The sequence below is a fragment of the Prosopis cineraria genome, unplaced genomic scaffold (assembly GCF_029017545.1).
Source record: "Prosopis cineraria cultivar Desert tree isolate PC_DT_omini unplaced genomic scaffold, ASM2901754v1 PC3, whole genome shotgun sequence".
In the NCBI taxonomy this organism is placed as follows: domain Eukaryota; kingdom Viridiplantae; phylum Streptophyta; class Magnoliopsida; order Fabales; family Fabaceae; genus Prosopis; species Prosopis cineraria.
Genome location: NW_026555334.1, coordinates 6922705 through 6948440, shown reverse-complemented (window position 1 = coordinate 6948440; position 25736 = coordinate 6922705). Strand labels below are relative to the sequence as shown.

Genomic DNA, 25736 nt, shown 5'->3' with positions numbered 1-25736 from the left:
TTTAAAAACTAGCTAATCTTATTAAAATTTAAGAGAGATCATCAACATTACAGATAATTTACTGCTTAAAACTCAGTTTTCGAAGCCTCAGAATTAAATAACTTCATAGTTCCTCGTTTGCTCCAAGTCTCTCATCCACAAAATCCAGACTAACTCTATTGCTCAACACTAATGTCCCTTAAATGAAAGTGGAAGCTTGCAACATCCCACACAGGACAGAGATAGGAGTGCCCAGCAAATGATGAGATGCTCAAAGCAGACAGCTTGTAAAAGTGAAAGTTAAATTATAAATGTCATATAAATTTGGCATTTCGAATTCCAGCTAAACTCATCCACTTACAATTTACCTGCATCTTCTCTGTGACTTCTATCTTCATCACAGTCATTGCCTTACTTGCATGTGGAAAATGGGCTAATACTGCTATAATTCTGCCACGCCATTTGTTGGGAACTCCTAATGATGCTACAAAAACTTGACTTTCATAAAAATCTTCACTAGTTAGAACCCAGAGCTGAGCTGTCATGTCTACAGCTCAGCTTTGGATTCCAAGTCATCCTTGACCAAATCTTCATTAGTTGAATCCTTTGATTGGTTCGGGGCTTGCACAGGTTCTTGATCCTCCCCAAAGATTTTGGCAGTAAATCTTCTTGCCTCTGCATCGAGGTCCGGCCACTCAGCTACTATTCGCCGAGCACCCTGATAATCAATCAAAGTAAGGATAAGCCAACGTAATCTAGAGAATGGAGAAGAGTACGACATCTGCAGTGATCGGTTGTGAGTTCCAATGACTGAAAATTTCAATAGGCATATATTTACCTTAAGTTTGGGTTCTTTTGTCATGGGATTGTTGCAAAGATCAATCGTTTTCGCCTTTGATTTTGTAGCATTACCACACCATGACTCACACCAAAGCCATTCTTGAGGCAAAGAAAAGATGGGCACGTTATGCTGAGCATAATTGGGAAGATCCTGAATCATAGAGGGAAAAATTCGGTAAAAAGAAAAAAATAGCACAGCAAGTGCTGTCCATTGCACTAAAAATAATGAAAGCAGCCAAGAAAAATGTGCGATGAGAGGAACGGGGAATATATTCCCATAAAAGGATCATATATTGAAATTCTAGTCATTTTATAAAATCAACTTTTTAGTTACCTTCAATTATACGTTCAAGTGGTATTGGAGCTTTATAAATTGATTCTTATGGCACTCAATCTAACAGATAACTTCGCTAAATTGTATTTTGCTTCAATGCAAATAGGCTTACTTACCATGTTATAAGAAACCATCTTATCTTGGTTAACAAATTAATTTTTTAAGTGATTCTTTGATAACTAAATAAATAGTGACTTTATGTAGTCCATCTATTACCTGATCCAGGTTGGCTAGACTATTGGGATCCTTGCTGAGGGTTTCATAGAAAACTCTAAGATTATCTCCAGCAGCAGTCTCTCGGAACTTCTTCAGATCGACAACATACAAAGCACTGCCAAAAAAATAGCAACAATCAAAGAAATGATTCTTGATAAAATTCAACTCTTGTTGAGAATGGGAATTGCAGTTACTAACCTAATATGGTATGGTTTTCCCCGCAAATGATCCTTCCAGAAACCCTACGAGACAAAAATAAGGCAAAGATTAAGCACAATGTTGCGTCTACATAGAAATGAACACTAAGTACATGGAATTTGAAACGCAATTATCAACAACATAAATAATTTTGAATTCAATAATGGCATTACTTGTCTCCAAAATCGATAGCCATCCATTTCCTTATTATTATCACAAAAAGGAGTATATGCCAGAGGCCTTCCTTTCAAATCCATGTCATAGAGTTCTCCCATGTCTGCCCTCACAATTTGATCGGCATCGACAAATATGACCTGCAAATATGGACAGATTTCATCTTTAGGCGATACCATGGAACAAAACTCAGGACTTCGATGCTTAAAAATCACCATACCTTCTCCAAGGAAAGGGGAAAGATGACATCAAGGAATAAGATTTTATATGCCCAAATTATCCTCTGCTTTTCTTTCTGCTTATGCAACCATGTAGGCCATTTGTATGTGATTAGTTCATATTCAAACCCATATTCTCGAGCCATGTGGGGAATAACGTCCTGTGTTAAATTAACAACCAAAAAGTTCAAGGATGTCAGATAATCATCATTTATTCTTATTTAAACTCCCAACATACAAATAACTTGGGTGGAACCACATATATATAAGATGGACATAACCTTAAAAGGAGGAGAGAGGTAGTTCTTTATAAACCAGAATTTCACGGGACGATTGGTGTTCTTTAGAACACTAAGAATCATAATCTTCAGAAAGCGCTCATATCTGGCAAAAATAAATCAACCATCAGATAAGTGGGGGGGGGGGGGAAGAGTTGTGATGAGAGAAATTACATAACCCTACACCACATGATAATTTTAGTCTAAAACTAAAGGATGGAGCTATATTATAGATATCTAGGAAACTTTTGTCTGCAGAATCGCTGTTAGGTAAGTCCATGGAACTGCTATTTTTGTGCAGGAGCTTGGATCAATTTGACTATCTAAAACTTCTCTAGTCACTGGCATGAGAATCACAAACCATATAATAAACCTTTAGAATGCGGCATCTCAATAAAAAGGGGGGAAATAAAAGAAAGGAAGAAAGAGAGCTTTGCAAACTGTAGAATGGATGACTGCATGCGCTATATACTTGTAATATAGTTATTAGCTAACTTTCGCGTCACCTTGCTTTTGGGGGGGAAAAGAGGATACTCTTGTAATAACAAAAATGAACATCAGCTTAAAGAGTAAACGAGTCCCCTTTGCACAAGACAACAAAAGCTCCATTTTGAAACCTACTACATCCAAGCAACCAAACTTAGCTGAAGGTTACCTAATGCACCATGCTCCTTTAAAGAGAGGAATGGTGCACACTCCCAAGCACCTTATTTTCCTTTCAGGACCAAAAATTATGAAAATGACTAGAAAAGATGACTTTCAAATCAGGCGCATTTATCTATTGCTCTTCAGACAGAAAAACAGCATAAAAGATAAAATTGATAGAGACATGCATGTGTTAATAGTGCATCGAGCTATGCAACAGAAAGAGCAAACAGAAAGTACAAGAGGGGTGGGGGCTAATGAGAGGAGTGATGGGTCCCATGCTTCGCTACTTGGTCACATGGGTGGAAGAGAAGGAATTCTGTTACAGGTAATCAATACTCATGGGAGGTTGTCATCAGATAGGCAAGAAAGTCAATTGGCTTAAGTGAGCCTCTGGTCTCTGGAACACTAGTTAACATTTTCCTTTTCTTTTTGCATGTCTTTTTACAAGCACTAGTGCTGCATAATCACCATTGGGTAGGAATTGCACACTTAACATAAATAATATGAGCATTCCAGTGGTTCTTATCAATTTCTCATTAGAAAATGAAGCAGACAGACAGTTGCGAAATGTGCATAAAATGATTACATGAAAATTAAAGGCAAACTTTCAGATCAAGCTAAAGCAGGAGATCCACTTACAAGTGCCCAGAAGCAATGGAAAATATATTGATAGTTTTTCCACGCCGTCCACCCTTGCCTTTCTCCTGTTAGAGAAAACAGTTTAATGTCACAAAATGGAAAATAAAATAAAATAATAGGTCCACAAAACAAAAGAAAAAAGGTACAAGGGAAGCAGATTGAGAAATGGGGTGGGGATGAAAAACTTCAAAATTTACAATACTTTTATTGTTGAATACAACTTCATATGATAATGGTTTCTCACTGAAGAACTAAAACTGTAGCTATATATTGATAGCATTACAGAGATTCATTTCACGCAACAAAGGATTATAGATCAATCAATTAGCAGATTTTTATAACAATGATGGTTGATTTTTTTAGTTTGTAACTTAATATACACAAACGCTGTTTGATACACCTGTAATCTCCATCCTCATATTTCAGATGTGTCAAGAAGAACCTTAGATGCCTGTGTCCAATAAACTAGATCACAGGCATAAGATGCCACCATTTTAAGTGTCATACCAAACAAGGGAACGTAAAACACCATGGTTTTTATAAATCTCAGTAACTTTAGCATTCAACATATCAAGGAATACAAAACCAAATGGCTTCTAAGGTTTTTATGGAAATCAATAAAACCAAACAAATCCCTGCAAAAGGGAGAGGAAGAAAAAATGGGGAAAATAATGTAAACTCACTGGTGGGCTGCTGTCAGTATTTTTAGCTTGTTCACTGCTACTCATGAAACCAGATGCCCATTTTAATAAGTTGGAATTCCAGCTACTTCCCTGCAAAATCTCAAATAAAAATCTGTGAAGGTATGTCCTAGCCTTTCTGGACAGTCCTTTTATTTGTTTCAGGTTATTAACATGTATATTTCCGAATTTCTTTCTTCACAAAAACTTGCACTCACTTTCTTCTTATCTTGTAGACTGTTATCGTCATCAGGAACCAGCAATTTCTCAAGTTCCTTGCCCTTTTTCCTTATTACCTCCATTTGAACAACTTTCCCCCGTAAATCATCAATTGTAACAAGTTTTGATGACAGTTTACCCCGACTTTCATTGCCATCTTCCTTTACAATATAGAGCTCAGAGCTTCTACCAGGAGCAAGCTGCAAATACCAAACTCCAGGAGAAACTTTCATCTGCCAGTAGCCAAGATTGGCCATCACAAGTGTATCAACTAAATGGGGTGTACTCTTTGTTCCAAGAATCAATTGAAGACCTCGAGGAGGATCATGATCCTTTTCAGAACAATGACCTGGTCAGATGAAATTTGGATAAGAATACAAATAAATTTGCAGACAGAATTCCTTAATAACAACAGACCCAGTGAGATGAAAATTTTACAAGTGTGTGTATGTGTGTTTGATCTTCACACCATTTATGTGGCAGTTAGCAATATCCACTTAAAGTGCTTTGTCCAAATGGCCCTCAATATCCCCCCGAAAGAAACACACACACACACACAGTATTTAGATCATTTTGTTATCACAAAGACATAATAATGAAGAGTATCTAGGTTATTTTCCCAAGGCACAATCAATGCAAGGACATGAGAAAATGACCTAAATTCCCCTAAATTCATTTTCTTCTACTGGGATTGAAGGAGATAAGGCTAGTTGTTAAAAGCTTAGTTGATGACAGAGTACAATGGCGTCATACAATCCATGTAGCCAACACCACCAACTGGGATAAGACTTACTGTCGTCATCGTTGTCATTCTTGTTGGGATTGAAGGGTTTTAGGTAAAAGCATCTTATGTGGAGGAAGGATGAGGTTATTTCAGAACATACAGTAAGATTTAAAGTTTTAACCATGATTCACGTTGTACCACAAAAAATTGCACCAATCCAACCTTTCTATGCTTCATCAATATATTCGAAAGATTAACACATAATATGGTTATCAAATATAAAGAGACAATTAACTATTTGATAACATAATTATAGATATCTATTTCTTTCTAAAACTTTACATACAAGACAATCATGATATTTACTTTAGTTCAACAGTTAAATCAATGAAAATCGCTTCCTAAAAAATAAGTGCATCACTTCAAGAACCAGTGTTGATTGATACCTCCACACACACTTTTTGGCCTTTGAATAGCTTAAGTTTTGGGGAAAAAAGGGGGGGGGGGAGTACTTGAGAGTTGAAAAGTGCTGTTTGGTGTGATGGTATATTCTCAGTAAGCAAATAAAGTTACCGGTAAGGACAAGGGCTTCAAGTTCAAATACAGCTTGCAATGTCCTTGTGTCACCAAGGTTCTCGAGCAAAATGTTGTCCAGGTCATGGCTGCAATAAGAGAAATATTACTAAAGACTACTAAAATTCACCCAAAAAAAGAAAAAGTTTATTGCGTGTGCAAACACATGCATATAAACATTCAAGTAGCTTGCACAAATTGCCTAAAGTTCAAACATAATCACGCATGCTTCTCTCTTATTTCAGAAATAACACTCCCTTGTACCAACATAAATGTTACCTATCTCATAGGTTTGTGCTTGGGCAAAAATTAACATGTTATAAGCCTAAAAACGCAAGATTTGGGAATCCCATTTAAAAAAATGACGGACCTAAGGCTTTTGAGGTTCAAGAGTACACAGACAAGCCAAAAATAAAAAATGTTGTGACCTATGGCCACTGAGATTGTGGCAATCTTAACCAAATAGCCAAAGGTATACTGGTGATATATGTACATTAGACAAGCCCAAGCCTATACAATAAGTTAGCAATAAATATAGATTCACTGTTTATACTTGCCACTATTTAAAATATAGATTCAAGTTTAAACTTCAGATGCCCCACCCCCCTTTGCTTGCCTTCACACCATCCATACATACATATATATTGCCCTTTTGGAAGATAATGGTTCTCTTGAAAAAAAAAAAAAGAGCAAAAATGTTAAAACACTACAAAATATGGATACTTGAAGGATGAAAAAGTTATGTCCATATTCAATATGTATTAGACACCAGTATTAGATATAAGCCCAAACTTTGTCATACCACCATGTCAAGATTGTGCCCTATGTCTAAGTTAGTATACATGCTTCTAAGGTCAAACATGGTATGATGATAGCTTAACATCTCTAAATTCAAATATCAACTAACGGAAGAGGTTATTGTTATGAGAAAATTAAAAATAAGAAAGACACTTTAATAACCAATGAATGTGGGGTCAAGTGAAAGGGGCTAGTCCACCATAATGTGATGAACTAATATTTGAATCTCATGAGGAAAAGCGTCCACATTCTGTGCTCGACTATGCCTTAAATAGAATTGCCTCTAATAAGAGGACACTTGTACACAATCAAAACAGAATAAAGAAAGATACTTTAATATGATGTTCCTACACTTACACTTTCACTGCTTTTACACTATTAGAAATAACATATGGGTGAATCCAATCTTTCTAAATTTCTTCTAGTTATTGAGTGTCGTTTTCATGCTTGATAGTTGAAATGAAATTCGCACAGTTCATAAGATGTGAATAGTGTGAATTTATGTGCTGCATGTCCTAAAATTTTTTGGGCTCCTCCTTTCCAATGTGGATAAAGTCCACCCTGATTAAACCTTCTACTTTAACACAAGTAGACATAACATATAGATAAATCCAGTATTCAACAAATTAGAGAAATGTGTTGAGGATGACACATACACTGCAATAACGGGCTCAACAAGCCAAGGCTCAGGAACATCAAGATTCATGGTGAGAGTCTTTGACAAGGGCATGTTAGCAAAAAATGCTTTAGGGCCATTTATTGCAGAGTCAGCATTGCTAAAATCATCCTACACAAGAAAGGAAGCCTAAGAAACCAACATCAAATATCATATCAGGTTTATCAAAAAGATAAAAGTAAAACATATACCATTGTGGGAACTACATATCTGTAGTAACTCTTCAAAGGAAGATCAGCAAGGGAACTCTGGCGTGAAATGAGAAATAGCATTCAACATTGTGAGGATAAGATTCACTTGAGCATTCTGTTGCAAGTGAACTAAAAATATAGCTCATAGAAAACACAAGTCACTTCCTTAACATACATAAGGAATACATGTCACAGGGTCAAGGTTGAAGGATTAATAAAAACCAAATGTACATCTAGAGAAAGAAAGTTGGCATTGCTACATTTTTTTCCCCACTGGACATTAATTTGTGAACAATGGAATCTATACAGGAGAAAACAAAAACACAGTCATTAAAATACAAATCCTGCCACACATCACTTTTACAATACAGGGTGAAGGATCTATAAAAACCACATGTACATCTAGAGACAAAAAGCATGTATTGTTTTCTTTCCAATGAAAATTAACGATTATAATATGTAAACATTGTGATTTATACAAGAGGCAAGCATTATGAATAGTCATTGAAATGCAATTTCTGCACATAGCACCTCTAACTCAACAGCAATGATTCTATAAAGATGAAATGTTATACTTTCCTTTTAGTTTAGATATATTTTTCCAAATATCAAATCATATAACCAGGGCCTTACAGTTCAATCTAATAATTACAGAAGTGGACTGGGTGAGCTACTCCTACAAGCTAGTACATGAAATGTGAACAGATCAAATCAAAGATAGTATTTGTGAAAATTAAAGTTTTAATGAAAAGGTTGATTAACAAATGCCCAAAAACACAATTGTATGACAGAAGGTCTAGAGTTCATCAAAGGCAAATTTACCATTTAAGCATATGAACAACTCTTGGACTGTTGTCATCTAAATTCTAGATGAGCATAGGATTCTCTATCGATTCCTCATCTCAAAAGCATAAAAGACACTTCAAGCATGACATGAACACAGATAATATAATGAAAAAACAGTATGTTTGATGGTTATAAATGTGGGTAGAACAATAGATATCAACTGACCAATGGATTCAATACAATCCTCATGCTGGGTTGTATGTATTTCCACAGGACTTGAAGAATTCCAGATAACCTTTGGCTGGTTGGGCTTAACGGATCAAGAACAGCATCAATATGAACACTCGAATTTTCATTATTTAGAATAATGGCACTGCAGAGAACAAACAATGAAATATTATTATGAACAACAGGGTGCAGCTAAATCAGCAGTCAGTATCAGGAATGCATCCTAGGTATGCATCCTAGGTAAAAATTACCTATGTTGATCTTGCAATATCTCAAAACGAACATTTTCAGAACTCCTACTCCTTGTAGCCATTGAAGACGATAAGATCATGATGACATCACTAATGAATTTACTGCTGGCAAAAAAAGCAACCTTTCAATAATTATTTGGCCCAAAAAAGATAAAGGTTGAACAATTATTAGTCTCTATTGATAATACTATAAATAATAGCCAAGTAGCATCACAATTTCCATATAAAAAAACAAAATTATAACTTATAGCACACAAAGCGTGATAGAATGATAAATTAAATCAATAAGGCAGAATGATAGAAACATAAGAAGCAGATTAATGTAGTATAAATGGCATATAACAAGAATATGACAGTCGTAAATCAAAAGTCAATACACACATTATCTGTAATCATGGACCAATGTGATTGAATCACACATCTACTGGTTCTGTAATAACGCAAGGGAAAAAAAAGCCCTTAAATCTACATATATATAATATTAATAAATAAATGAAAAAACACACACAGGCAGCAGATGTTTCATTCTCTTTCTCCCATTTCTTTCCATTTCTTTCATGATCTCGAATTGCAGCAATTAGAGAGAGAGAAAGAGAGCATGAGAGAAAAGCCATGTCCTTCCTTCCCTTTGTTCTTCCTCTTCCGATCACTTGTTAGTTGCCGGTGACCGTGTTGCAACCATCACTACCGTGGAGGTCCATTCATGTAGTCTTCTTCCTCATCCACATTTCTTGTCGTCAGTCTCTCTCTTCTTCCCTCTTTAGTTGTTGCAGTGAGGTACTGAGTCATCCTTGTCTTAGTGGTTCAGCACTTGTTCTTCCTCCTTCCCTTAGCTTGATTAGGTGTGGGTATGCTTGAAACCTCTCCTCCTTCTTGATTGGGTGTCGGTTGCAAAAACTTTTTGTAGGCTGACATGACTTAAGATGTCTATTCGCATGGTTTTTCCATGGCCTTCTATTCCCAAAAAAAAAAAAAACAAAACAAAACAAAACAAAAGAATTTTTTTCTGCTGCCGTTCATTCGTGTGTGCAAGTGTAGTGTTTGGGTTGTTGAAAAATTTGGATCGTTCTCCCCATTCTTGTTGATGCATGAAATAAAAAGTAGATGGAATTTAATCACGTTGGAACTTAAAATTTAAAGGGTGCATTTTGATAGATAATTTCCCTTGAATTATTTTGATTACTATAAGAGGAAAAAAGTGGGTATAGAATCTATCTTTTCTTGAGCCTAATTTGACTTTGGATGGGGAGTTTGAATTGTACTGTATAATATTGCTATTGGAACTGTAGGGGCAAAAGATTGAAGGTTAAAAAGATTAATTGATTGAATTAGAAATTTATGCATGCTAGGTGTTTGTAAAAAGGTCAAAGGATTATATTCTAATAATACAATTAGTTGGGTTAAAATGATATGAGAATTTGGAGACTCAAATGGTGATGAAGGATGAACTTTGACTTGTTCAACTTTATTATGGTTGTATTACTGTGGCAAGAGAGTTTGTTTAATTTGTAAAAAAATATATTAAAATTATATTATGTTTGATGAGCTCATTAGAAGAGAGAAAATTTGATTGAAATTGGGTGATATACCAATTAAATAAATAATGTTTCCCAATAATTAAAAGTGACGGTCTTTCCCTTACTTTGTTTTTTGCTTATTCTACATAGATTTTCCTGCTCTCTACCTTTACGATTAAGTTGATTTAAAATATATAAATATCTTATTTATTATTTGAATTTATTTATGCAGTTATTCTCATGGCATTTTATTTTTCTAAAAGTATTATGAATGCATGGACTAGATGAATTACTGACGAAAAAATCATTTATACCTTACAAATGGACAATTTGAACTATAAGGACTTTTAAACTCCATGCATGCCATAAATGTTTTATAGGATTAAATACAAAATGTTTGTTGCTAACAACAATTTCATTAGCTCTTGACACAACATGACACACCTAGCTAACAAGGTACATTAGAGGAACTAGTCTCGTATGTCAGCCAAGACATGTGGAAGGGAGAATGTAATTTCATGGATATATAATCCACGCTTATTATTCGTAAGCTTTATACTTGTGCCTATTTTTCATGTCTTATTGCCACGCCGGATATGTTACTTATTCTTGTGGATTGTGTGCCCACACTTGATACTCGTTCTGTTAAACTCCTAATAAAGAACAAGTTTTCAAGCTATATTTTCATTTCCAAAAGATGAATTGTATTATTATTAATTTAAAATAATATATATATATATATATTTGTTTTATAGTGTAGTTATGATTTTTCGTTGTCTCTTTACTATTATTGTCATCAAGTTAAGAGACTAATGATAAATTATACTGTTGATTGTCTAGTACCATTAGCAATTATGTCTGTCTATTTATTTCTAATATATATATATATATATATGTTGATGATTATTGTTCCTATTATTATTAATACTTGGGGACGTTATTTACAAAAGAACTTTTGGTATTTAGATAGTAGAAGTGGATCCACTCTTCAACAGACCTAGTGGGACTCCTTGAGACAAGATGCATTTTGTTGCTCTAATTAACTTGTAGATTAATGTAAATATTTAAGCATTTTGTTTTTGTTCTAGAGTTGCTCCACGAATCCTATATGCAAGATCCTTGTTTTAAGTATTTTGGCCTGTACATATATACTATTATAGAGCAAAGCTCTGTATGTTGTCTAAATACTCCCTCCGTTTCTATTTGTAGGAAAAACTACCACTTTTTGCTTCTTCTTTTTTTTTATATAAGCAAAATCACCTATTTCAATAAGTATTTATTACACATTTCCTAAATCACCTCTCATAATTTACATTAACGAGAAATAATTAATGCATGCTTATATTGATTAACATAGGGCCTTTTAATCTAATTTTTTTACTTTCAAACATAATTATTATGGTTAACCAACTTTCTTAAACTGTGTAATATAGTTTTTTTTCTCTTATATATAGAAACAAATGGAGTATTATTCTTGGCAGGTTGTATAGATTTTGGAAAGTCCAACTTATAGGGGAGACTTTGCCGAAATTTCTACAAAAAATTTGTATATTTTGTTCCTTTTAGCTTATGTTTATCAATATAAATCATGGTAGTATGACAAATTGGTAATTAATATGTTAGGTATTATATGAGTTCAGGCTCATTAAATATGAATTTTTCTTGTATTCCAACCTTTGTTTTAAAAACCAGACAGTCAGATTGATTGAATTGTAGACAGGAGCCGTTAATGGTTTGGTTTGGACCAAAAATCTGTTTTGATAACTAAACTAGATTGGACCAAAGTTGAGCCGTTATTAAACTGAAAATTGAAGTTGAACCAAAAACTAGAGCAACTTTCAGACAATCGAACGGTTTTAAACATAATATTTAAAAAAGCTTAAAAATTAAAAAAAACTAGAAAATTCAAAAATTAAATCCCTACCAAAAGTCAACTTTATTTTTGGACAATTCACGCGTACAAAATATGATTTGAAACTATTTTTTTACTAAAGATGTTGACAGTTATAGGTGCAAGTATAGATACTTTCGAGTCTATTTATATCTGATTTAACCAAGATTCACCTATATTTGACAATTTATAAATTATAATTTATAATATTGCCAATTTACGGTTATGTTATGTCATTTTATTAACATACTATAGATTTGTTTCTTATATTTATCTTATATATACAATATTACTTTTATTTAATTATTACAACACCAATCCAACCATTGGTCTAACCAGTTAGATCATAAAAACCGAGAATCATTGAATTTTCCGATTCAACATCCAGTTTAGCTTTTAAAAACATTGATTCCAAACTGGCCAAACTATTCACTTAAATATCCAACAAATCTTATCCACTAAGTGAGGTTGGCTATATGAATTGCATTACATCATTATGCTCTATCATCAACCAAGTCTTTGGAAATATAGTTAATCAAGAGGTCTTGTTCAACAACTTCCATAAATGTTCTCTTAGTTTTCCTCCACTTATATATCCACCAATGAGAAATTATGGATCAGGTAAAGAAGGATCCACATTTAAATTATGGATCAGGTAAAGAAGGATCCACATTTTACTGGGCAGATAATAGATATCCAGTAGAGCACCAATTCAACCCACCCAAAATACCCAAAACCTACCAGTAATCTACCATTACACAGATCTAAATCAAGTAGCATCATCCTCTGCTTCTACTCAATGCACAAAATCACTTCAGCGGCACTATAGTCACCACAGACTCCCTATGCCCACTGCAAAATTCTGTTCTTGGTCTTGATTGGTCAATCATGCAGAACTACTTCCACTACTCATAGTTCTAGAGCGGGAAAGGGCATGAAAGTTTGAGGAATTGAAAGAAAATGCACCTTCTGTTTGTTTCAGGTCTTTAATGCAGTGTTCTATCAGCACTAGCAATGCACCCTGTTCAGGATTTCAATTGCTAAGTCATGCTGAACTTCTCCCAACAATCACAGTGCTATAGTGCATAGGAGTTTGAAAATTTGAAGAAAAGGGAGAAAAAGGGCCTTCTCTGTTTGTTTGGGTGCACAAGTCTTTTGGACAACAATCATCCTCCGCTTGTCCAAATATAATCTGTTTCTTTTTAGCATCCTATTCTTCTGATTCAAATTGATTTTGGGACTTCTAAACCGATTGTTTTGTCTTCTGTGAATTTGGATGCGTTCTGCTCAGTTATTGTATGTGTATCATGGATGAAATTAAGTTCATTTCCTGGAACTAGTACATTTTCGTTTTAGTTATTCTTCTTTGGCGGTCATACTGAAAGTGTGTTGGTGCATATATGAATACTATGTCCATCAAATTGAAGCCTGAACAGTAATGTTAATTAAACGTGACATGATCATTTAATTTTCATCATGATAATTAAATTATGCATTCTAATAAAATATTAAACTGATTAGCCGATTAGATTGGATGCATTGGATATCCATCCAAAAACATACGGGTCAATCAGTAGAGGGATGCCCATCAAGAAAGCAGCTCAAGGATGGATTCGGATTATATAAGGTTTTCCTAATTTATCACTGCTAGGTGCAGTTAAACACTATCTAACTAAGAGAAGACATAATCTACTCATTTCCATACAATGTTTTAAAGTAATGTTGACTCTTATGTTGAATTATCTGTGTTGTTTTCAGACAACTCATTTTCCACCGAACAACCACTAAATGGATTAGAACTTTCAAATCTTTCTACTTCTGATGCGAGACTCAAACAGAAACTAAAGAATGTCAATTTTTTTAATAAAAAATTGAACTAAGAAAGACAAAATAAGTACGGCATAGAGGATATTATATCCTCATAGGACAAACATCCAAGAGGAAAAAACAAGAAACAGTAAAGCTTATATCAACAAACCTTGTCATCAAGTCAGGGTCAATATCCTGCCATTTCACTTCTTCAATAATTTCCAGAATGTGTTTGGTCCTCTGCTTAAACTCCACCGATTCAAGAAGATGCAAATCATCACTTAGAAATGTACTTTCATCAATAGGATAAGTAACCTATAAAACAAAAATATTAAGGTGAGAAAACAGAATGACTGGTATGCACATTTGTCAATGATGATGTATTGACATCAAATTTGGTGGAAAAAGAAACAAACACTACTTAAAAATAAGCAGTGAAAATCAATACTTATAATTGGTCAACAAGGACAGCATATAGCCAGAAACATTAGAACAGCCTTACCCTTCCATTAGTGATGACAGCATTGACACCCGATTCCAGCCCAAGTACCCAATACAAAAATGTCCCCACCTGGTGACAGGTAGACACTTCTATAAATTTTCATTATTCCAATTAAGTAAATGAAAAAGGATTAGAGATTGGGTCTCATGCTGTACAAACTTCCATGAAATTAGTCAATGAAGAGGTGCAATAGGAGGGGGAGTAAGAGCAGCTGAGAACAATATCCATCAGCTTCTAATATCAAATAAAAAAGTTGACAGAAAGTTGAGGCAGGGGAGGGGGAATCAGTTGGTCAGACATGCACCAGAATGCAATTGTCCATATGGCAAAGCAACAGGGAGTACCTTAATCAAATGTTTTCTCACTTCATCAGCAGAAAATTCTTGAAGGGCAGATCTATAGCCCTTAGATGGTAACCCATTAGCCTCAGCAAGCTCATAGACCTTATCAATTAATGCTTTAGTGCTGTCAGCTGCCACAACTGATGCAAGGATGTAGTTCTGCTCATAGAATGAGCAAAGTTGACCCAAGAAATCCAATACATTCTTCTTATGGCTGTATAAATCCACGCATTAGAATATCTCATATACAAACAGTACTTTAACTTTGAACAGGAAACTGGTATTGAGAAACTATAAAATTAAATGCTAATCAACATGCAGAAACTCTAAAAAAAACAAACAAACAAACCTATATGAGGATGCAGTGATTTCAAAAGCCTTAACAAAATGAAGGCTAGACAAATCAGCACTCTGGTTGGCACTAAAGAGAACACCTACTCGAGCACTTTTAGACCCTTCCGTCTGCACCATATTGTGGAAAACTAAGGAACTTTACAAATCATTAAGCAAAAGCAGAATCAAGAAAATTTAACAAAAGTGATGATAATGACCAGGTAAAATAAGCCTTGGCGAAGCAATTTCATCCCACTCCTTGAGGTGATATCAACAGCAAGAAGATGAGTAACAGACTTCAAATCATCAATTGCTGGGTTGAAGGGGGGAAAAACCATCATGTGAAGACAAAAGAAACAGAATGCAAGAATGAACCTATTATTTTAGAGTGTAAATAACTCACTTCCAGGTGAATGCAAGTAGTTGATGTCATTTGCCAAAGATCCCTCTCCAAAATTGAACATAGAAAGGGATGTGAATCTTGGTTTACTATCAGAAATAATCTAAGACAGGAACATGCAAAATGGGTTAGTCAGAGTTCTTACAAAAGAATCCTAGAATTTAACAGATCTAAAAATTATACCCGTGGATTATAGCGTTGAATGCCAGCTTCTGATAGGAACTTAGCCAACACATCAGTGTGAGAATTTATATGTCCAAAATACACTTGCTCCTGTATTCTTGGAGTCTCATCGTTCAAGGCATTTATAAGAGCCTCCTGTTAACATCAATTGCAAAAGACAAGTGTTAAAAAAGTCATTCCACCAAAAGCCAATGAAATACTCAATATCAGGACAATTTCAAATAAGAAATCAGGCAGCAAGGCAGGGGGAACATTTCAATATCTAAGGCTTTACCTCAGTTGGTTCAATAACAAGTCCATTCATCAACAGAGAACATTGTAACTTAGACAAACCAAGCTTAAAGACAAACATGGAGCTTTCTCGTGATAGCTCCTTCAACTTTTCTTCCTTCTCCAGCTTTAGTAATATCTCATTAGGTGGAGATTTGGCCTTTGGTCTACAGAAATTATAATGACTTTAAATCAGGGAAACCTATGTCTAATAGATAAAATAGAAAATAATTAAACACAGAATGTTACTGCAAGTATAGAAGCACCATGATAGAGAAATAGCAAGAGCACACAAGACCATAAGAAATCTACGAAACTCACAAAATTGTATCGACAAATGCTCCTTCAACATGGTGCACTTCAAGGGCATCTTCAGAGACATCTGACTCAATGTGCAATTTGTTTACCTATGATGATGGACAATAGAAGTCCTTCAATAGGATTGCAAAAAAAGAACAATTTCAAATTTCTCAACAACTGTCAACTTTTGTTAAAAAACAGTCCATGGAGAGAGGTAAACCACGGAGTAAGAATACTTGAACAATAGGTTGATGAGTCATTTTGGTAATTATCCATTATAAATACAATAATGAGTATCTAGACAACTGAATAGATCAAAACAGAGGGGGGAAACGTAATTAATAACATCTTCATCTCAGGTTTTCAATAAATCAAATGCATGAATTAGTGATTTACATGACTATGAGATGAATTATGCAATCTCACTTACCAATAACTAATAAGCACTAATCAAGTAATGGTTGTTCTAAGGGAAAAAAACAATTAATCATAAAAATGATTTATAAACTTTGTATCCAGATAGAGAGAGTTATAAACTAAAGACCAAACATAATCCAAAATTTTTACATGCATAAACATGATTTGTTTTTTCTAAAAAAAAAAAAAAGAGTCGTCTCCTTCCCCCCATGTTTATTATTGGTTAAGAAGCCAGAAACAACTAGCCAACTGGCACGGTAGGAACTTTTTTCTTGTACTTTAATATACTTGTATTTCTAAAGTACAAATTATCTAGAAAAATTATATTATAGTATTATATATTACAATATATAAGAACGGATAAAGAAACAGTGAATAATAAAGGTCACCATATGAAGTTATGCATTGGGTTGAATCAGCTGATTTAGCAGATTCTAATCTTCAGCTAAAGATGACAAAGCTAATTTCAAGATACATGGACAAAATCAAGTGTGCAGCATATAACAGCATCTTTCAATTCTCTTACTGATATGCATTCTGATTTTCAGTCATCTACTTGCATACAACAACAACAACAACAACAAGCCTTTATCCCACTAGGTGGGGTCGGCTACATAGATTGCAAGACGCCATTGTACTCTATCATTTATTAAGCTTTTAGAAATATTATTAATTAAGAGATCACGTTCAACAACTTCCAAGAGTGTTCTCTTAGGCCTTCCTCTACCTCTCTTAATCGGACTCAAAGTTATATGTTTTACTCTTCTCACTGGTGCCTCCCTTGGTCTTCTTTGTACATGCCCAAACCATCTCAACCGATTTTCTACCATTTTTTCCTCAATAGGTGCCACCCTCACTTTTTCACGTATGTGCTCATTTCGAATTTTATCTTTACGTGTATGTCCGCACATCCATCGTAACATTCTCATCTCTGCTACTCCAACTTTATGCTCTTGCTGTCCCGTTAGAGCCCAGCATTCACTACTATATAACATTGCCGGTCTGATAGCAGTACGATAAAACTTTCCTTTAAGTTTATTAGGCACCTTACGGTCACAAATAACTCCTTTAGCTTTTCTCCAATTAAACCACCCAGCTTGAATTCTATGTGAAATATCTCCACTGATTTCGCCATCATTTTGAATAATGGCTCCCAAATATCTAAACTTTTCCACTTGAGGTATAATTTGATCTCCCAATTTCACTTCCAAATTATTTTCGAATAGTCCTTTACCAAATTTACAATATAAATATTCCGTCTTACTTCTATTCAGACGAAAACCTTTCGACTCCAATGTCCTCCTCCATAACTCAAGTTTGCAATTAACCTCTTCTCTTGTCTCTGCTATAAGAACTATATCATCCGCGAAGAGCATACATTTCGGGATTTCCTCTTGAATATGTTCCGTCAAAACATTTAAAATCAAGTTGAACAAATAAGGACTCAGAGATGATCCCTGATGTAGTCCAATCTTTATAGGAAAATCCTTTGTTTGACCACTAGGCGTTCTTATACTAGTTTTTACCCCCTCATACATATCTTGTATGGCTTTAATATAAGCAATCCGTACTCCCTTTTTTTCCAACGCTTTCCAAAGCACTTCTCTTGGTATACGGTCATAAGCTTTTTCCAAATCAATAAAAACCATGTGTAGATCTTTATCTTTACAACGATACTTTTCCATTAATCCCCTTAGTAGATAAATTGCCTCTGTAGTTGATCTACCTGGCATAAAACCAAATTGATTCTCAGAAATACTTGTCTCCAATCTCAACCTGTGCTCAATTACTTTCTCCCACAATTTCATTGTGTGGCTCATGAGTTTAATCCCTCTATAGTTAGTACAATTCTGAATATCTCCTTTATTTTTATAAATAGGAATTAATGTACTTCTCCTCCACTCATCAGGCATTTTCTTGGACCGTAAAATCACATTAAATAACTTAGTTAACTATCTCACCCCTTCTTCACCTAAACATTTCCACGCTTCGATAGATATACAATCAGGTCCGTTAGCTCTACCATTTGCCATTTTCTTAAGAGCTTCCTTTACCTCCTTATCACGTATTTTTCGATAGAATGACAAATTTTGTTCTCCTTCACCAGTTACTAAATCCTCCAAGTTACTAGATGAATCCTCTCCATCATTGAAAAGTTTAGAAAAATAAGTCTCCCATCTATTTTTAATTTCATCATCTGTAACTAAAATTCTTCCCTCTTCATCCTTAATACACCTTACCTGTTCTAGATCGCTTGATTTTCTTTCCCTACTCTTGGCAATCTTATAAATATTTTGCTCTCCTTCCTTCGTCTCAAGGTTCTTATAAAATTCTTCAAAAGCTTTGGAACGAGCTTCACCCACAGCTCTCTTAGTTTCCTTCTTAGCCATACGGTACCTCTTCCAATTTTCTTCATTGTTACACAAATGTATGGCTTTAAAACAGTTCTTCTTATACTTGATTTTGTCCTGTACACTATTATTCCACCACCAAGACTCCTTATCTCTCGGACCAGAACCTTTCGATTCTCCCAAAACTACTTTTGCAACCTCCCGTATCTTTTTAGCCATATCCTCCCATATGATGTTAGCACTTCCCTGAGAATCCCAAATTCCTTTATCCAAAAGATTTCGCTTGAAAATATCTTGCTTCTCACCTTTTAATTGCTACCACCTAATCTTTGGTGTTACTACTTGTCGACGTTTTTGGATTTTACTCATAATACACACATCAAGGACTAGGACCCTATGTTGTGTCGTTACAGCATCTCCAGGGATCACCTTACAATTTTTACAAAGTTTTCTATCTGTGTTCCTAACCAAAAGAAAATCAATCTGCGACCTTGAGGCTCCACTTTTGTAAGTGATGAGATGCTCATCTCTCTTCTTGAAACAAGTGTTGGCAATCTTAAAATCATACGCCAATAAGAAATCAAGAAGAGTTTGCCCTTCATTTTTTGCTCTCCAAAACCAAAACCACCATGCACCCTCGCATACTGACCAGCTTCCCTCCCGACATGCCCATTAAAGTCTCCTCCAATAAAAATCTTTTCACTCTGTGGTATGTGTCGAATCAACCCCTCCAGATCCTCCCAAAATAATTCCTTAAGACTGGCTTCTGTCCCGACTTGCGGCGCATAAGCGCTAACAATATTAACAGTCTCACGTCCAATTATCATTTTTAAAGAAATAATTCTGTCTCCAATTCTGCTAACTTCTACAACGTTCTTCTTCCACTCATTATCTATAATGATGCCTACTCCATTGCGTGCACTTACTTTTCCTGTATACCAAAGTTTGAAACCTTGAATATCCTTAGCTCCTTCTCCACGCCATTTTGTTTCTTGCAAGCAAAGGATATTGATTTTCCTTTGAATCATAACCCCTACAACCTCTACAGATTTACAATTTAATGTCCCAACATTCCAAGTACCAAATCTAATTTTGCTCTTATGGACTAACTTCTTTAGCCGCGTGCGTCCAGAATGACGCGGTAGCCCTTGCTCATTTAACACTACATCCGGGCGCCGATGCAGCGGCTCTAACTCACTTATCACTGTACTCGAGCCATGCAGCGCGTTACTTACGGGCAACGACCTAGCATTAACATTATAACGTCTATTGTCCATGTTCATGATAGATTCAACAAATTTTTACATTGGCTGTTGATGGCCTAACACAACTCTCCTCCTAACATATAATTTCATTTTCATCTACATAAAAGCAATGGTACAAGAAGGTCATGGAAACGTAGCAAACTGAAGATAGTGATCATTCAATTCATACATTGCTCAAAAATTGGAAAGCCATTTGAACGCCATAGTTCTCTTTGATATAGATGAATAGACTTATAATCTGTAAAAAAGAGGGCAAACAGAATACTTCATTAGCTTGTCAGGAGGTTAAACCCAAAAATATAACAGAGCAGCTTACCATGATGTTTAACATATATAACATGAACAGAAAAGGGAGAAGTCACCTTAGTGGATATGTCCTCCTCAAAGTTATTCCTATTCCCCCTGGAAGAATGATTTTCCATCTGTGTGATGTACTTTGAAGAATACAGCACAATTCCAAACCTCATAGGCAAATTATTTTCATACAATGACAAGATCATATCAATCAACTGCAAGGTTCCAGAAAATAAGCAAATAGTGAGGGATTTCAAAGCAAAATTTACATAATAATCAATATGACAATGTTACGGAGCAGAAAATAAGCTTGCCTCAAGACCACAAGTGGTTGCCGGGTCAAACACATAAACAGCATGAAAAAGGTTTTTACGGATATAACGCAGCTGCCCGGGAAAGACTGGCATCAAGATCTAAACATAACCAAAATATATATTTATATTTTATTCAGATAAGACTTTACAACATGGATAATTTTAAAATATAAAGTAATTTTACTTATAATATAAATATCAATTAAAAATCAACTCGCCTCATTTAAATTACTCCTCCACCTTTTGTACTTGGCATCTTCTTCCAAGTTGTTGAGATAATGTGCATGTGATGAACGAAAGTCAACACGGAATGCATTGGACTCTGAAGGAGGTAAAGTTGAAAGTAGTTTCCGCACAGTGCTATGAGGAATCTGCAATTGTGGGAACATATCAGTATTACAATATCTATGTCAAGCAAAGCATCAGTGAATGCTTTATCATTATTATTATTATTTGTGTGTGTGTGTGAGAGAGAGAGAGAGAGTTAACAGGTATCTATGTATTAAAGTAATAAATACTCAAAGATTATTACTGATTCATAACAGTTTTCGGTTCGAAAAAAGAGAGAAAGCCAAAAAAATAAATGAGACAAATGTCGCACAAACTCTAAAAACAGTGACAGTATCAATAATATGCAAGCTTCTGTACATAATGCACACATCAGTTTTCTTTCTGAACTATTCAGCATATATCAAATCAAATTTAATTGCACCATTCTCATTGCTAGATTAATACCAGTAACTATTTCATTTACAGCTCTCTCTCTCTCTCTCTCTAATTCCAAATTTTCTTGGTGACTACATTATTTTTGCACAATTCCCCCCACCCAAATGTATATTTATATGAAATCTCAACTGTTAGAATGCCCCAGAATTTTTCATTGTCCACAAAGATTATCCGTCAGGAACAAGTTAACAAGAAACAAGTCAAGTATAAAGAAAATTCTAAGATATAACAAAGGTTAGAAGGTGTTCACCTTCAATTTTAAGAATTGATCAGCCAACAACAGGTCCTCATGGACCAAGTCCGTCAACCTAATATATGATTAAAGGAATACAATATCAGAATTTGGAAATTTTTCATCCAAATAAGAGATTATCCCAGCCACGACTTCAAACATACTATAAAAAACCAAAAATTATCAAAGAAAGCCATAATCAACACCAGGCTTAACTTGATTTACTATGTTCTTTGAGCCAAGGAGACATCTTGAGGTAAGTTGGGATGTTTTTTTAACTTTCAATACTCATTGTCTGAGCTTGCAGTGAAAGGACTATGATGATTATGATAAATTGACATTAATTTCTGAAAATATGATTAACATGAGCAATAAAATAATGTTCAATGGACATTTACTACAGGAGCATTTTAAATATCTCACATGTCAGTAGCCAGACAAAATAAAATATTATTAGAATAAATTATAAAAGCCACCTGAATTTTACTGAGATTACACAAACTTCCTTACTATGGTAAAAATATACACTTGTCTAATTTTTTTAATTAAAATGCTGCCCATAAAACACCTGTTTTGGTTAATAGAGGATATTTTAGACAAAAATAAATCAACATTGAGGTAGCAGAGATGAAGTTGTTAAGATAGATGTGCGATCAGACAAGAAAAGACAAACTCTATAATGATTATATGCAAGGAAAAGATCGTGTGACCAATATCAAGGAAAAGATGAAAAAAAAAATCATTTAAAGTTGTTTGTGCTTGATCGAAGAGGGCTGATAATGCCACCAGTAAGGAGATTTGAGCAAATGGTCTGTAGGCCCCCCATGAAGAAATACGGAGAAAGGCCAAGAAAAACGCTCAAGAAAGTTATCAAACAATCTCTTGGTGAATAATATATCTTAAGAGTTGGCTGTCGAAATAGCAATAATGTCACCATGCAATCCATGTATTCAACCTCACTTGGTGGGATCAAAGCTTATTGTTATTGTGGACTAAGATTAAGTGTAATATTTTGTTCAAGTGGGGGTTTTTGTAATCCATAAGAATTACTACAATAACCTTGCATTCCTTTCTTATTCTAAACCCTTTAAAGATAATCTATAAGAATTGCTCTAAACTCATAGGAGACACCCGGCAAACCTCAATAGAAGTGGCTGCATCACTATGGACAAAAAAAGCAGATGTTTTTGACCTGGTAAAATGTTATATAAAAATTTACCCAATATATAAGCTTCTTTAAGCAAGCACAGCCATAATCAACAGAAATTAAAATAATTTTCCAGATAGACCTTGGTCTGACTTTGGCATGTACACATCAAAGAACCATAGAGATTAATAGCTGAAGGTAGTACGATGGCAGTAACCTAAGGTACAACATAGGTGCATAATGAAAATGAAATGTTTCATCATGATCATATAGAAGATGTCAGCAGGAGAAAAGGCATTACAGATAAAGGTCTATATCTTCGACATTGACTAAAGCACCATTGAGAGCCATTAAAGACTTGCCAGGAGGAATCATGCGCTGGTTTGCCATTATTTCATCTTTAACAGAATCATCAAGCTGTCACATGCCACGGCTCAATAAGGACCAAAGAAAGAACTAATTTAGAGAAAATTGTTTTAAATATCTTGACATTTAAGTAACAAGATTATGTACCTTCATGCGAGACAGAGAAGAAACTATGCTAGGGAAGTTTTGATTAATTTCCTGCATCGACTGCAGAGGATCAGAAGCCTTGACTATCCTCTGAGCTGTTTGATGTCCCAAATCTGTTTGTCATGGAAAAAATAAAGAGAAAAAAGTTCAATTGAACCAAGCATAAAGGAAGTCAACTATCATCAAATTTATTCAAGCATTAAGGGGCAAATACCCTTTAGTTCCCAAACATCAAGAGTGTCTGACACAGTTGATGATAATAGATAATCCCTAAATGCCATTATCTCAGATGTTAGGTCAGGTTTTCGCTCCTGTAAGTAGACAAAAACAAAATCATCCATAAATCGTGACCAAATAGATTGAGTTTGGGGAGGGGGTATAATTCAATAAAATATGCCCCAAAGAGTCAAAGAACATAAACAGATAACACACACACAATAGCGGAAGAAAAAGAAAAAAGTGCCATGTTTGCCCCTTCTCAGTATTTTATATATGTCATCAAAGCCATGCATTCTTTCATGCTTATCTCACACTAAATGCTGCTCCATTATGTATCACCTAACCATTTAATCTGACATTTAAACAACCAAACGTACGCTGTGTGTTGTATCACATTTCTTTACTTAAGAATGAGAATTACAGAAAAGTCCCCTTCATCTCCAAGATATAATATCCATTAGCTGCATCAGGGAACTTCATCCAAGGATAACTTCACATTCAGCATTTGTTGATTACAATACAATATAAATAAAAGGGTGACTTCAAGGTTAGACAAACCAGAATTTTAGAGAATATGAATCCTCTGACATCTTGGCTAAGATCTTCAGTCCGGGGATCCTCCAAAGTCACACCTGCAACCAACATCTAAGATTAATTAAGATCATTTGCAAATATAAGTAAACTATTATTGTCAAAACAATCAAATGTCAGGATCAGTTTATTTGAACGAACTACATAAAGAACAACGATATTGTGAATCCTAAAATATGTAACATTAGGAAACCCTTTTTCCATATGCATATCCAAAGTTTTAGTTCATATTTCATGAAATTTGAATTCAATGCCAGTACAAATAAAACATATCTGAGGTTGACATGATGAAGTATGTGCTTGGTTTCACATTAGAAACCAACAAAATCATGATTTTGGTGAAACCAAGTAGCTACTCCTGTTTCCACTAAAACCATGGTTTTGGTGGTTGAAACTGAACTCGCTAGTAGTCTTTTAAAAAAAATAAATCTTAACACTGAATTCATACATATTCCCTAGCGGGATTTGTCCTGCACTACATATTATCATATGAAGTGAACCACAAATGAAAACGAAAATAAAGTACTCCCTCCATTTCTAAATATAAGATTCAGGCCAAAAAAAGAAATTCTAAATATAAGAAAAAATAACCAACTCACACAGTTTAAGAAAGTTGGTTAGGTGTAATAATTATGTCTAAAAATTTAACAACTAAACTAAATTATCCTTGTAATTAATGAACCAAATTTGTCTAGTAAAAATAAACATTGACTTTATGAGGCACAATTTGGGAAAAATATAATAAATACTTCTTGAAATTTGTAATTTTGCTTATAAATAAAAATAAAGAGAAACATAATAGCTTCTCTTATATTCGAAAACAGAGTAGTACATGGAAGAAAATTATTATAAATTACAGAAGAACATTACACAGGAAGACACTAAATACTCTAGTCAGCATATATACATTCTAACACTCTCCCTCAAGCTAGAGAATGTCAATCATATGTACCAAGCTTATTGCAAATGGAAGAAATGTGTAGTCCCCTTAAAACCTTAGTGAGAATATTTGCAAACTGATAATTGGGATTGACATGGATGGTGATGAGAATCCTCGGTAGTATTGCTCTTTGCAAACATGAGAAACAATTTCAAAGTGTTTAGTCTTTCATTTGAAATGATTAGTCCCCTTAATGCTTTAGTAAGAATATTAGCAAACTAATAATTGGGATTGGCATGGCTAGCGATGAGAGTCCTAGAAATGTCTCAAATAAAATGAGTCAACTACAATGAGTTTGGTCCTCTAACAAAAGACTACATTGCATGTAGCATGTAAAGCAACTTCATTACCACAAACTATCACCATATTTCATGAATCTCCAAATTGGAATTTGTGAAGCAATTGTTCCATCCACACAAGTTCACACACTACGAATTCTATTCTTTATGTATTATAATGCTACAACAACGACAACAACAACAAGCCTTTATCCCACTAGATGGGGTCGGCTACATGGATTGCAAAACGCCA

At 34.6% G+C, this 25736-nt stretch overlaps 1 protein-coding gene across 2 annotated transcripts in view; it reads right to left on the bottom strand.

Annotated features, from left to right (window-relative positions):
• The window catches only part of LOC129304461 (UDP-glucose:glycoprotein glucosyltransferase), a 31588-nt gene continuing 5852 nt past the window's right edge, over positions 1-25736 (bottom strand). The window contains exons 5-37 of one of the 2 annotated variants that reach the window (XM_054944131.1): positions 24233-24306; positions 23670-23766; positions 23456-23568; positions 23244-23359; positions 21814-21871; positions 21056-21208; positions 20838-20936; positions 20592-20738; positions 20399-20467; positions 16218-16303; positions 15901-16063; positions 15627-15761; positions 15447-15546; positions 15262-15356; positions 15060-15172; positions 14714-14924; positions 14370-14438; positions 14037-14182; positions 8651-8755; positions 8397-8544; positions 7386-7442; positions 7175-7305; positions 5721-5809; positions 4423-4772; positions 4208-4297; positions 3525-3589; positions 2241-2343; positions 1962-2120; positions 1741-1881; positions 1568-1611; positions 1370-1484; positions 818-970; positions 1-697 (exon numbers count right to left, since the gene is read on the bottom strand). In XM_054944131.1, the coding sequence (XP_054800106.1) occupies positions 527-697; positions 818-970; positions 1370-1484; positions 1568-1611; positions 1741-1881; positions 1962-2120; positions 2241-2343; positions 3525-3589; positions 4208-4297; positions 4423-4772; positions 5721-5809; positions 7175-7305; positions 7386-7442; positions 8397-8544; positions 8651-8755; positions 14037-14182; positions 14370-14438; positions 14714-14924; positions 15060-15172; positions 15262-15356; positions 15447-15546; positions 15627-15761; positions 15901-16063; positions 16218-16303; positions 20399-20467; positions 20592-20738; positions 20838-20936; positions 21056-21208; positions 21814-21871; positions 23244-23359; positions 23456-23568; positions 23670-23766; positions 24233-24306 (3965 nt within the window). In that variant the 3' untranslated portion in view covers positions 1-526. The remainder of the gene's footprint in view (positions 698-817; positions 971-1369; positions 1485-1567; positions 1612-1740; positions 1882-1961; positions 2121-2240; positions 2344-3524; positions 3590-4207; positions 4298-4422; positions 4773-5720; positions 5810-7174; positions 7306-7385; positions 7443-8396; positions 8545-8650; positions 8756-14036; positions 14183-14369; positions 14439-14713; positions 14925-15059; positions 15173-15261; positions 15357-15446; positions 15547-15626; positions 15762-15900; positions 16064-16217; positions 16304-20398; positions 20468-20591; positions 20739-20837; positions 20937-21055; positions 21209-21813; positions 21872-23243; positions 23360-23455; positions 23569-23669; positions 23767-24232; positions 24307-25736) is intronic. The other variant, XM_054944132.1, reaches the window with a different exon arrangement.